The sequence below is a fragment of the Malaclemys terrapin genome, chromosome 4 (genome assembly GCF_027887155.1).
Source record: "Malaclemys terrapin pileata isolate rMalTer1 chromosome 4, rMalTer1.hap1, whole genome shotgun sequence".
NCBI classification, from domain to species: Eukaryota; Metazoa; Chordata; order Testudines; family Emydidae; genus Malaclemys; species Malaclemys terrapin.
Window position 1 is genome coordinate 92530892 of NC_071508.1, and position 13976 is coordinate 92544867.

Consider the following 13976-nt stretch of genomic DNA (forward strand, 5'->3'; position numbering starts at 1 on the left):
CATCGCCAGAGGATGTTGTGAAGGGAAAAAGTATAAGTGGGTTTAAAAAAGAACTAGAGAAGTTCATGGAGGATAGGTCCATCAATGGCTATTAGTCAAGATGGTCCAGGACACAACCTTATGCTCTCAGTGTCTCTAATCCTCCAACTGCCAGAAGCTGGAACTGGATGACAGGGGATGGATCACTTGATAACTGCCCTATTCTGTTCATCCCCTTTGAAGCATCTGGCACAGGCCACTGTCAGAAGACGGGATCCTGGGCTAGACAGACAATTGGTCTGACCCATTATGGCCGTTCGTATGTTCTTAATTCATAAATTTACCTTCTCTTCAGCACTTCCCTCTTCTCTATCCGATTAAATAGCTCCTGTTCCCTTTCCTTCTCTGTCATCTGTTCCAGCCGAGCTCTGTCCTCCTCATCTCCCATCAGGTCTTCCCCATAACCATCGTGGAACTCCTCATCTTCAGATGATGAATCTGAATCTGAGCTGGAGGAGGAGCTGTTGCTCTCTGAATCAGACACTTCACCTGAAATGAAACCATGGGACAATTATGTTATGCTGAGGTAAAACTAAGGACTCCAGCTTGGCCCTACCAACAATGGATGTGGAATATGGCAGCCGTATTAGTTCTCCACTACACTAGTAACAGTATGGAATAAGAAGGAATCAGAATAAAGCCAATTAAATTGAAAGACAATGCATTTACATGGAATACTTTGCTTTCACCCAAAATGCACTACTATCTACAAGGTATCATGGAGTCCAAGGACTTTACAGAATTTCCAAGAGATTATGGTGTCACTACTGTTCCACCATAATGTCCACTCAAAGATGCAAAGTTTTCATTTTGATAGGACTGTTAAACTTATTTTTCCTGAAATGTAGAAGAAACAAAAATACTGAGTGGCAGAGTATGTGAATTTTTCACGTTGTTTTGATGCAGATCAGGTTGACGCACACTGAATATAAGATATCAAAAGTGACTACCATTTTTTAATTTTTCAACCCTTTTTGACAAGAACATTAATCTGTGATCTGATTTATGCCCCACATATTACTTTACATCTGCTAAGTAGGACACAGTACCACTTAGAAGTAGGTTCCAGGTTTCCTACAAGTTAGTTTTAATACACCAGCATGAAGCTGACAGCTTAAGCACTGTCAACATCATCATTCCCATAGTTGTTGAAACAACATTCTGTTGTTTGAATAGGACTTCAGGTGACAACATTGCTAAGCTACAACACAGGCTAGAGCTGAGACAGACTCCCCCAAGGGATAGTTCCTTGAGGAGACCTTAAGTTCATCTCTCAGCTCAACTGACGGTAGTTTATAGTTCCATACCCTTCACCACCTTTATTGCTAGACAATCCAAGAAGGCAATCAATTATAACTGCCAGTACCTCCCCACCATCACTTTACAAACAAATTAGCTTCAGGAACTGCTGAGAACAGAGCTTAGGCCTCTGATGGGACCACCCAAATATTACCCAGACATACTGCATTTCAATTGCTTGTTCCACATTGTCATTTTAACCAATACACCATATTGCCCTCCCAGAGTCACAGATGGAATCTTGGATTCCTGACCCCATCCCCAACAGATACTAAAAAGCAATACAGCCCTAGGACCCTATGAAACCTGTTTTATTATTGTGGATTTTCAGATTTATTATTTTCTAATTGCTTTTTTCCCCATTTTTTTTTTTTAATTAATTCTGTCTTTATGGGCTTTTTTAAACCAAAATTGTTTGATAGATTGACAACAATTAAGTAGCCTTACTGTAAATGCATAAAAATGTTCAAAATTGGACTACAATAGGAAAAACTGATTTTACAAAAAAATCCTACAATTTAAACAAAATATCCTGCAGATATACAGTATACAGTAAAAGTAATACATTGTAAATCACTTTTTAAAGTAGTGCTCAGTAATGTAACCAAACTAACATTGCTGAACAGTAACACAAGTACACAGAAGTAAGAGCTCCTACGATGTCAATTCAACTGAATTCATATTTGAATTAAAAAGTAAAGAAAAATGCACTAAACATCAAATATTTCATCCTTGCAGCAGTCATTGTTGCCATTTTAAATTCAACTCAGTACTTTCAAACTTCCTATATTCTGAAGGAATGCTTAAATTCATTTCAAATTTGATTAAATAATTTCAAACTATCACATCAGTTTATTGCTGAGTAGCATTACAAATTGACAAATTTAAATGTCATTTCTGGCAGACATCTCCACTGTGGTACAACATGGTTAGCCTTGTAGTGTTTCCTTCAGAAAGTGATTCCCTCTTGGCTGCAAGTAGATTTTTATATTTACTAAAGCTTCTCACTGTGTCTACAGAGCTGACAGGGAAAAAGATGTAAGGGTAAGACAACCTCTGCTATTTTAGGCACTCGTCCTTTCATAACCTACCAGTAAGGTGCAAAGATACAGTGGATCTGGGATAGGCTCATTTTGAGTGCTGCGCACAAATACCAGCCATTGTTCATACAGTTCTGATGAGAGGTGGGCAAGAGGCGGTAGCTTGCTGTACTGATCAATGTTTTGTTGCATGGCTGGAGTCTGCCTGAGAGCCGCAACTCCTGTGAAACTAACACAGCAAGGAACCGAGTTCTCAAAAGCTGCACTTAAATCCCAGATCCTGGCCCTTCTCCCCTAGCCCTTGCACTCCCTGGTGGCCTTAGCACCCTGCATGCCGCTCCCCACAGCCCTAGCCCCCGCAGCCCCCCGCCCAGCATCCACTGGTTTTTTACCTCCGGGGCTGCAGTCAGCTCACTTGTGTAGCCTGCACTGCCCGCCTGCCACTGCGGTCCTAATGCTAGGGAGAGCCTGGATTCTGTATTATTTTGATTCCACAATTCCGTCCGAGTTCTTGTTAACAGAGATTTTATAGGGCTCTACATCCCCCAACTTCAATCTTGCAATCTAGCACAAATCCTTAAGCTCATATGCTCTTATATCAACAGATTGGCATATCTGATTGTCACACAGTTCATTCACTTAGGAAATTATTCTGCCTTAACATTGCTGAGGTCACTGTTAAGTTTTCCAGTCAGTGTGTGTTTGATAAAGCTGGGGAACATATTGCTTTTCAGTATTTGTTGAAAATGGAAGTAACAACCCTAAACTTCTAAGAATGTTATCACCACTACAGCAGACATTATGAAAGTCTCAAAGAATATGGGAGAGTTTTCCCTTCATTTATTTTAATGCTTTTAAGGTTTTGAGTGGGTGGAATGTGCCTGGATGCAACAAGAACTGTCATTGTAAGTTTTTCTTTGCATTAACATGGATTACAGCATTTTCCTCTGAAATATCTGCTACCAGCCACTGTTCAAGACAGAATAATGGAATAGATAAACAATGGGTCTAACATCTTCCTAGACCTATTCCATTACCAGATACCTGCCTGACATTTTTACCATAAACAAAGTTACACTTGACTGTTCTTCTACAATTTCAGCAACACATAGTATAAGAATTTTGATACAGTGTATAGGATAATTAGCAGTCTTATATGAATAAATAATTAAGTATTCCCCATACAGCACAGTACCTGTAACGACAGTCAAAGGAAAAGTTTATGTGAGTGTGGGGGGACATCCATGGGAATAAAAGACAGTGGTTCCTAAAGGGGAGGAACAAACTAGAGGGCCTAAAAACTCTGCCCTCCCCATCTTTAATTTCTAACAGAGACAGATAGGTTTAACATTTTTCTGTTGAAGTACTATTTAGTATTTTTAATAAGTGCTTTCAGCAATACTGTACTTAACTACAGGCAGTTTGAGGTAGTGCCGAGCCACCGTAAGTCTAAAAATCATTTGACAAGACCACCCAGATTACTAGGAGCATAAAACAAGTATTCTGAAGATGATTTGGGGTATCACTGACATGCTGAATAGCACATAAAATGAGGTAGCTTCATTCTGAGTAGCACTGTCAGCTGGTGCACAAGGAGTGTTTTCTTACCCTCTTCAGGTGCTGAACTCTCAGCTGAGCTCTCTTTGTCTGAGCTCCCTGAGGAGGCAGCTTTGTTCATCTGTTTCTTCATAGCTCCCTTCTTCTCTACTTTGCCAGCTTTTCCCTTCTTTTTGTTTTTAGAACCTCCAACAGTCCACTGAAAAGTAAAAGGAAAGGACAAACATGAGACAAGGCACTGGAAGACCCCACCCACTATCCTCAAAAATAATCAAAAGCACCCCACAGTGTAAGAAATAGTTTTGCGAAACATCCCAATATACGGACAGCTGGAAGACAAATCAGTGCTACAAGAAAACTGAGACAAATGGCAAGCCGTGAATTTATCCCATCAGACCTAACAATCAGTCACATGAAAATCATTCAGATTTTTACCAGCTGCTAAGAGACCGCTCATATTGATAGGACAAAACAGTTTTAAGGCACAGAAAGGTCCCCAAACTCTAAAATAATTGTTTTGTAATATTTAACAGCAAATCTGAGTACTGAGGGCTTTCACTCAGAAAAAAAAAGTTTACCAATATAGCTGGACATTTCTTATTCAGTGTTTTAGCTTTAGTCTCCCACTATTAAACAGGAAAAAAGTGATTGATTTGTTTCCAAATCAAGTTTATTCAAGAAGCACATTTTAAATTCCACTAAGGGAAAGAGGTATAGAGACAGAATCCTGCAAAAAAGTCCTCATCCTCACCCCCTACCAGGAATACACAGAACAGACAAGTCATATGGTAATTGCAGTTTTTTTGTCCCTAAATTAATGCATGGAACACCATATGTAATAATACAAAATATTTCCATATATGTAAGACACACAGTAACCGCTGCCACGGGAACTATAAATTTAGTTTGACTTTTATACTTAAAAGGCTCAATTTCAGCATTCTCTTAACATCCTTCTCCGGTTGTTATTATGCTTAAATTGAAAGCTTCCTGGGGCAGGACAGTACCTTCTTGTAAGGGGGGGTAGGGGAGAGATCAATGAGGTTCTGTAGCCTGCAATGTGCAGGAGGTCAGACTAGAGGATCATGACAGTCCCTTCTGACCTTAAACTCTGTAAGTATGTATGGACAGCACCCTCGGACATGGTGCAAAAGATGAACATTGTGTCCCTGTAGTTGCACAAATTCCTTTTACCTTCTATTATACCATATATTTTCTGATTAGGTTTCTTCTTCATCCCTTACCATTCATCACCCAGTCACAGCTGATCGACCCACAAGAAGGATCAACGATCATTCAGTAAACATATAGTGTGTTCATATGCTCTGGTCCCTTATTAACTACCAGTAGTCTCGTGCTTTTGGGAATTCCCACTGGATATGAAAGAAGGTTCTATCTCCAAAAGGGATAAGAGTTTTTAAATTTTTGTATCTTCACACCATGCCATTATATTAACCTCATTCCCGTGACCACCCGCAGTCAGGGTCCAGTCCACCTGACATTATTTAAGCAACCAGTCCCTTAAATAGAAACTCCTTGTGGTATAGCAACATATATCCTTTTGCATGAGTGAGATCTTGCACTCAAGACCATTCCCCCAGGCTTTTTAAAAAGAGAGGGGACACAAAACTACTGCCTAATTAATAGGGCTGTCAATTAATTGCAGTTAACTCACACGATTAACTCAAAAATTAATCACAATTAATCGCACTGTTAAACAATAAAATACCAATTGAAATTTATTAAATATTTGTATGTTTCTACATTTTCAAATATATTGATTTCTATTACAACACAATAAAGTGTAGAATGCTCACTTTATATTATTTTATTACAAATATTTGCACTGTAAAAATGAAAAACAAAAGAAAGTCTTTCAATCACCTCATATATGTACTGTAGTGCAATCTCTTTATCATGAAAGTGCAACTTACAAATGTAGATTTCTTTTGTTACATAGCTTCTCTCAAAAACAAAATGATGTAAAACTTTAGAGCCTACAAGTCCATTCTGTCCTACTTCTTGTTCAGCCAATCGCCAAGACAAACAAGTTCTTTACATTTACAGGAGATGCTGCTATCTGCTTCTTATTTACAATGTCACCTGAAAGTGAGAACAGGTGTTCGCATGGCACTTTTGTAGATGGTGTTGCAAGGTATTTACATGCCAAATATGCTAAACATTCATACCCCTTTATGCTTCAGCCGCCACTCCAGAGGATATACTTCCATACTGATGGTGCTCGTTAAAAAAATAATGTGTTCATTTAATTTTTGACTGAACTTCTTGGGGGAGAATTATGTCTTCGGCTCTGTTTTACCTGCATTCTGCCATATATTTCATTTTACGGCAGTCTCAGATGACCCAGCACGTTTGTTTTAAGGACACTTTCGCAGCAGATTTGACAAAACGCAAAGAAGATACCAATGTGAGATTTCTAAAAATAGCTACAGCACTCAACCCAAGGTTTAAGAATCAGAAGTACCTTCCAAAATCGGACAGGGACGAGGCGGGGAGCATGCTTTCAGAAGTCTTAAAAGAGCAACACTCCAATATGGAAACTACAGAACCCGAGCACCAAAAAAGAAAATCAATGTTCTGCTGGTGACATCTGACTCAGATGATGAAAATGAACATGCGCAGTCCGCACTGCTTTGGATCATTATCGATCAGAACCCAGAATGGATGCATGTCCCATGGAATAGTGGTTGAAGATGAAGGGACATATGCATCTTTAGCGCATCTGGCATGTAAACATCTTGTGACACCGACTACAACAGTGCCACGCGAACGCCTGTTCTCACTTTCGGATGACATTGTGAACAAGAAGTGGGCAGCATTATCTCCTGCAAATCGTAACCAAGTTTGTTTGTCTGAGCGATTGGCAGACGTAAGACTGAGTGGACTTGTAGGCTCTAAAGTTTTACATTGTTTTATTTTTCAATGCAGTTATTTTCTGTACATAATTCTACATTTGTAAATTTAACTTTGATGATAAAGAGATTGCACTACAGTACTTGTATGAGGTAAACTGAAAAATACTATTCCTTTTGTTTTTTACAGTGCAAATATTTGTAATCAAAAATATAAAGAGAGTACTATTCACTTTGTATTCTGCGTTGTAATTGAAATCAATACATTTGAAAATGTAGTAAACATCCAAAAATATTTAAATAAACTATATTCCATAATTTTTTTAATTGCGCAATTAATTGCAATTTTTTTTAATCGCTTGACAGCCCTACTAATTAAGTATTATTCGGAGTCAGTGTCAGATCTGAACTTAGTCACATGTGTACCTCAGACCACACCTTTTATTCCTTTTGGCACAGATCAACTCCCATCCTCCCTGCCTGCAATCAATAGTCACATTAATCAAAGCTGACTGTTTTCCTTCTGCAAGTACCCTTTTTCATCTGGTTAGCCTGCCATTCCTAGAATGCCTAGACACCACAGCTTTCTGAATTAACTCTTGATACTCAGTTATAGACCTTATCCTCTGATCTGTCAACAACTTTTTATTTTTCCTAGCTCTTGATTTTTATGTTCCCTCTTTCATCCTCACCACACAGTGCTCCACAATTGAAAGTTACTTAGTGCTGCGCAATGCGTTCTCTTCCCATGTTTAAATATCCTTTGCTCATCAGTTTATGGGGGACGCTCCATCACTTCCATAGTTTTTGAAATGTATACAAGTACTATAGATTGATCAAACAGTTAACGTATATTTGTCTCAAAACCCTCTAGCACCTCTACCCCGATATAACGCGACCCGATATAACACGAATTCAGATACAACACAGTAAAGCAGCGCTCCAGGGGGGCAGGGCTGTGCACTCCAGCGGATCAAAGCAAGTTCGATATAATGCGGTTTCACCTACAACTCAGTAAGATTTTTGGCTCCCGAGGACAGCATTATATTGGGGTAGAGGTGTATTATGAATACTAACAACCAATAATCTTGCGAGATCTTGGGACAGTGAGATTTGACAGATGACTAGCAAAGTGTTTATCGGTGTATTCCATGCTCTCAGCATCCCTCTAAGTGTTCCACTTATTGTCACAGATGTTAAAGACCTGCAACAATCATGCAATTTCTTTATGGATTTTTTCTCTTTTAACATTAAGCTCTGCCCTGCTTCCACATGGCTGTTTAGCAGGGAAAAAAGCAGAGAGGGAATTAAGTAGAACACAACAGATCGCTTCCTTCCCCCCGTTTCCACCTCACAAGATATTGATATAGCAAAGGTGCTGCTGCATTTCACTTAAGAGGCCAATGAGTTGCTAAATCGTTATAATTACATCTGCTACAGATCACGGACTTCGAAGCACACTTCTCACCAAAGCAGAGCAAGTCCCAGAGGAGCCACAAGAGCTGCAAGAATAGTGAGGTGACAATAGCGTACTGCTGACTCTCAGCAGAAATGCTGGGCTAGTTTACAAATCTGGGGATGCAGTACACATGCAACCGGATAATTGACTGAAGGAGAACAGTCATGGTCCTGTACCTCCCTTCTCACAAACCCTACCATGCCCAGAGCACCAAACACTGCAGAATTCAGCCATAATGAAAGAAGAGGAGAGATGAAGATTTTCCATGGTTACCTTCTTGCTAAGACGACTTCCGTCTGTTGCATGCAAGATATTTTAAAGTCAGAGTCTTCACTCATGGAAAAAATCTACTGCAATGATCAAGGTGCACGAATAGCACATGGTGGAGCAGAAATATGTACTCCATCTTAAAAATCAGTGTGGGTGAAAACTGAACACTGCTTTATTTTTTCTTTAATTTACAAACCCATTTATATTCATATTTTGTGCACAGTGAATATGGAGGTTTGCAGATTGAATCATGATGCAATCAAATCCTAAATTAAACTTCAGAATACATATGGACAGGGTTTTTTTATTTGTATTTATTCAGAGTCCAAAAACTGAACAATATGAATACTTGCGCAAGGTGACGAGACAGTCAATGACTATGAACTGAATTTTTCACATCCCCAAGATGTACATTACATTTAAAACTACATCAATAAATGGCTTAGAACAAATCAGCTGTGTGCCAGAAAAATCAAAATGCATAAGGTGAGTGATTAAAAGCAAACAGTCATCAAATAAAACAATTTACTTGTTACTAATACCACCTAGCTCTGCTATAGCATCTGTAGATTTCAAAGATGTACTAAGTATAACAGAAAGTCACTGGAATGAAGCTTCACAGCATCATCTCCTTCTTTAAAGACTTAACACCACAGTTTTGTTTCAATCCTTGTTTTCTATAAATGTCTCAGCAGAAGAACTATAGCCAATCACATTCTTCCTACTCATTTATATTTACTGGAAAAATACTTTACTACATGCTAGACATTTGGGAGAATGGCTGTTTATCATTGGTCTATGCTAGTGGTTTTCAAATTGTCAAAATGTTCTTTCCTGCAATTGTAGAAAGAATTCAAACAGTTAATGGTCTGACCATTTTTAAGGGGTGGAATGAACCATCAGCTCCACTTCCTGCAGAAAGATGTTTGCAAAGCCAACTGTAACATTGCAACAGAATATTTTTACTCATGTAGTTGTGCAAACATCTTGTTAATTTCTCTCTGTCTTACTGGGTCATTTTTATTTTTAATAAAAACGTAATTAGGAGACACCGATCCCCAGTTCTAGAATTCCTAGACACCAAGACCAAACAAAAAAAAAAACCAAAGCCAACAGCCAGGCCTTACCATATAACAGAAATAGCCAGCCAAACCCTTAGAACAAGAGAGATCAGAAATATTTTGCTCTCCCCAGGCATTCCCACTTCCTCAAAAGCTATGGTAAAAAGATGTGCTTTGTAGCATGTTGATGATCATCAAATTTGGGCTATTTCAGACAAGGTTTTCTGGAGGAGGTTAGAGGGGAACAATGCAAAGGGAAGTTCTAACGCAAAGCCCCTCGACTCCAAAGAATACTCAAGTTCTAAAGCAAGCAGTCCCTCAAACTGAAGGGCTCCCAAGCACCTCCACAGATCTCGCCTCTGACAATATTGTATGGGGAGAGCAGTAGTTTTAAGCAGGAAGGTCAAAAACCATTTAGGCGATTTTCTCATAGCATTAAACAAGTGCTGAATTTTCTAAAGATATTTGGTGTATTGAGCATACAATTACAATTCTGCATTTGCTGAATTCCAAGTGAAAGGGAAAGAAAGACAAGTTCTTTCTGAAGCCATTGTCTCTAGGCTTGGTTATGCCTCTCAGAGAGGCCAGCCTCACTTTACATGTGTCTATACACAGTGGTTCTGAGTATACTGTACAATACAATACACTGCTAATTATGTCAGAACTCTCAGACAAACAAGCTGTAGCAACTCAGATATACCATGTCAAACTTACCTCATCATCACTGTCTGAGGTTTCAGAGTCTGAAGAAGCTGTTGGTTTGCTAACAGGTGGCTCTTTCTCCTCGGAATCGCTGCGTTTCCGTTTGGCCAATGACAGGAGCTCCTAGTACAAAAAAAAGTTTACACTTATTTTAAGGCCAAATAACTGGATAATCCATGTTCTTATATTTGTAGCCCTCTCTATAGTATCCAAGTACTTTCCAAAAGCGGTAGGTCTCTCAGTCAGGGTCAATCAAATTTGTGTTTGTATTACATGAAAATAAAAACAGATCAATGCTGGAAAAAATTTTTGAAGATGACAAGCCATAAGTGCTATGTATTATTATTACTACTGTTTACTTTGTAAAGAGACACAGCATCAAGACAGATTACCTGTTGGTGATGCCACATGGCAAGATGCGTTACAGCACTTTAAGTGCATTGTTGCATGACCCAAAGGCCAACTGCCTCTAACTAGTCAGGTAATTCCTAAGAAATCTAATTTTTTGAAGTATGTTAGTAGTTATATACTTTTTAAATAAGTTATTTTAAAGTTACAAAGACATAAAGACATACACGATTCAGAATCTTAACTGGTCTATTCAATCTCTCTTCACATCCCATAACTACAATTAAATGACACACTAAATCTTTGGATAAACACATTGATATGGCAGGCCTCAGGCTGGAAGATTGTAAATTAGCAGAGTCACGCTCCCACAACTCAAAGTTCTAGTGAGCATTTTCAAAAACTGGAACTGAAAAAAAAAATATACAAAAATGCATGATCAAGAGGAGTAAATCTATTAGCCAAAAGTGGATATCAAGTGTCAAGGATCAAGGGCTCCACTAGTAGGTCCAGGGGCAATAAAATAAACTCTTGCTACCTCCGCTAGGTGGGGCTGGGATTCTATGTTCTGCAGCAGCCTTTGGCTAGTTTGTGTCTGATAAACCAGAAGTGTCAACTCTCCCTAGCTGTTAAAAGGAAGAGGAGCTTTTTGTCTTCTGTTTGCTGTAAGAATGTAAAGTGCCACAACTTCTATACCCTTACCTTATTTATGGGCTCTCCCACCACGAATAATTCCATTCCCTGGCATCATTCCTAGCTTTTTCAAAGAGCACAAGCAATGGCATGAAATTGACATGATTCTAGAGTTTAGCTGTTGCCTGCATGGTTCTGAACAGCAGATTCTCTAAAATCCTTCACTACTGCTGCTTCTGAACTTAAGCTATCAGCAGCAGCATCACCACATGGGAACTTCTGCAGTCTTGGGAAGATAACACTAAACTGATTTACATTAGTTTCCACAAATGGAAGCTTGACTTCACAACCGTATGGGTTGGAACTTCATTTTTTAAATGCATGTAAATTCTGCAGAAATTGATGGCTTAGGTCCACACACTTGCTAGGGAAGCTTCCACTGGCAAGTGGTTTTTTCAAACCTCTCTCTGAAACAAAGGCATGTAACATCAGAAGATTAAGTTTATATAAGATAGTTATTTTTTTGAAGCAGTGGTTCCTGACTCTTTTTGTTGGAACTCCTAACCACCTGCACAGAAATGGCTGAATGGCATCCCTCATCCCACCTCCCTGTGTATCCCCTCGCACTGTCACCATTGTCCTTTTATTCTTGACCATTTTCCTTCTTCTCTCCTAAATGTGTTTTTTTTTTTCTTTTCTGAGTAACTATTCTGAAGGATTCCTCCTTCTCCAATTTACCAAAAGACTATATACTGCAAGGCTAGAGGTAAGACACCAATCGTGGCCCTATTTGGCATATGCTTTCCCAGTGGAGTCACGCTTTCCCAGTGGAGTCACAGAAGACAAAACTGCATCTCTCTGCTACCTGAGCCTAAAGTCCCATACATGTGAGCTGCTAATATGGTTGTCTCAAAGGCCTCTGTGGAACAGTAGGAGTCAATGGGTAGCTTCGATGGAGCCATCCATTACTTCACCCACAGCTGTGAACACGTTTCTAGTGTATAGGGGAGAGGATCCACAAGCTATCCTCATCCACAATGTTCCTCTTCTCTGGCCTATGCCAGCCTGCTCTAGCCCTGGCTTGAGGTCACTCTCAAGCTGTTTAACACTGTGAAATTTGTATGAATTTAGTGATGGTGAAGAGCTGACAGGCCCCAAGACTGAAGTTCATTATTCATGCAAAGAACAGAGATACAACCATAGCATCCATGCAACTTTTCTCATCACTGCTCCACTACGGTTTCTCAAACTTTCCTTGAAAGAGCCACCTCTCTAGGTCAGAGACAAATTCAGTCTCCGGGTGATGTTCATTCTTTTTCATCTTTCTACCAAAACTCCAAACAACAAAAGTTTGTTTACATTTGTTTTATTTCCCAACATCCCAAAAACTTCTCCTATGAAGTTACCAGTTAATGGCCCAGTACCTGCATCCGCTTCAGATATATATATGCTTAAGAATATTTAGCCAAGATACCGAACTGGATGACCCTCTTTATGTGATTTATAATATATACTGTACAGAAATATATCACATCACCAGTGACTGTTAAGATTACAAAAAATTAAGAAGACAGGAAGTCTTTTGAACCAGGGCCGGCTCCAGCATTTCTGCCGCCCCAAGCAAAAAAAAAAAAAAAAAAAAAAAGCCGCAATCGCGACTGGCGGCGGCAATTGGGGAAAAAAAAAAAGCCGCGATCGGCAGCGGCAGTTCGGCGGAAGGTCCTTCGCTCCTAGAGGGAGTGAGGGACCTTCTGCCCCCGAATTGCCGCACATGCCGCCCCTCTCCCTTGGCCACCCCAAGCACCTGCTTGTTAAGCTGGTGCCTGAAGCCGGCCCTGTTTTGAACAAAGTCCACTCCACAGGGCACAAGAAGTGGAGTCTAACTTCCATGCCCTTTTTGAAGCTCTCATGCACTTCAATTAATGCCAGGTATAGTATTTATCTTTGGGGTTCCTCTTGGGATGTTCAGACACTCTACCTCACTACCATTTCTGGGCTCCTAACCTCAAGTAATCTCCCACCAATTGAGCTCCCCAGGTTCACCACTGAGGCTCAGTGGAAACTAATGAATGTATATTAATAATTCCCACAGTAGCCCATCTCAACCCTCTATGGGCATACTATACTAGAGGGTCTGGAAAGAGAGGGGACCTGATTGTATTTATCTCCCCCTAATTGGTCTCCTAGCATCTGAAATACCATGAGAAAATTAACTGTTCCTTTAAGTATATTCCACTTACTCCTGCAGTTTGTGGTGTACCTATAGGCATAGGCCACCTGAACCCGCAACGTGACAAGCATCAGCAACTGAGTGACACTTTTCCCATGGAGCCAGCACCAGGAACTAAATCCAGGGGATTAAAACATTTTAGAGCATCAATCTTTCTCCACCTTTTAGCAGCCTACATAACCCTCAGACCTTCACCTTCAAAACAGAACATGCTAACACCTTTCACTAGCAAGTAAGACTAGCTATGAGAAAGGACTTTACAAATGATCTCTTTCCAGGGCCTGGATGAAAGTAGCCACCATTCTACAGCGCAGACATTTACCCTCTGCCCCACAGCCTAGTCCAAATTGATGCCAAGGTTTCCATGGATCCTTAGATTATCCCGAGGGAAAGAGAGAAGGTTGTACCGTAATTAGCACCTGTATCCAGGGCTCTAGAGTTTCTGTTGTCACCCCCACCTCCTGC

At 39.9% G+C, this 13976-nt stretch overlaps 1 protein-coding gene across 2 annotated transcripts in view; it reads right to left on the minus strand.

Annotated features, from left to right (window-relative positions):
• The window catches only part of RTF1 (RTF1 homolog, Paf1/RNA polymerase II complex component), a 45991-nt gene that overhangs the window by 31556 nt on the left and 459 nt on the right, over nt 1-13976 (minus strand). For both annotated transcript variants that reach the window (XM_054025653.1, XM_054025652.1), the window contains exons 2-4: nt 10313-10423; nt 3987-4134; nt 324-528 (exon numbers count right to left, since the gene is read on the minus strand). In XM_054025653.1, the coding sequence (XP_053881628.1) occupies nt 324-528; nt 3987-4134; nt 10313-10423 (464 nt within the window). The remainder of the gene's footprint in view (nt 1-323; nt 529-3986; nt 4135-10312; nt 10424-13976) is intronic.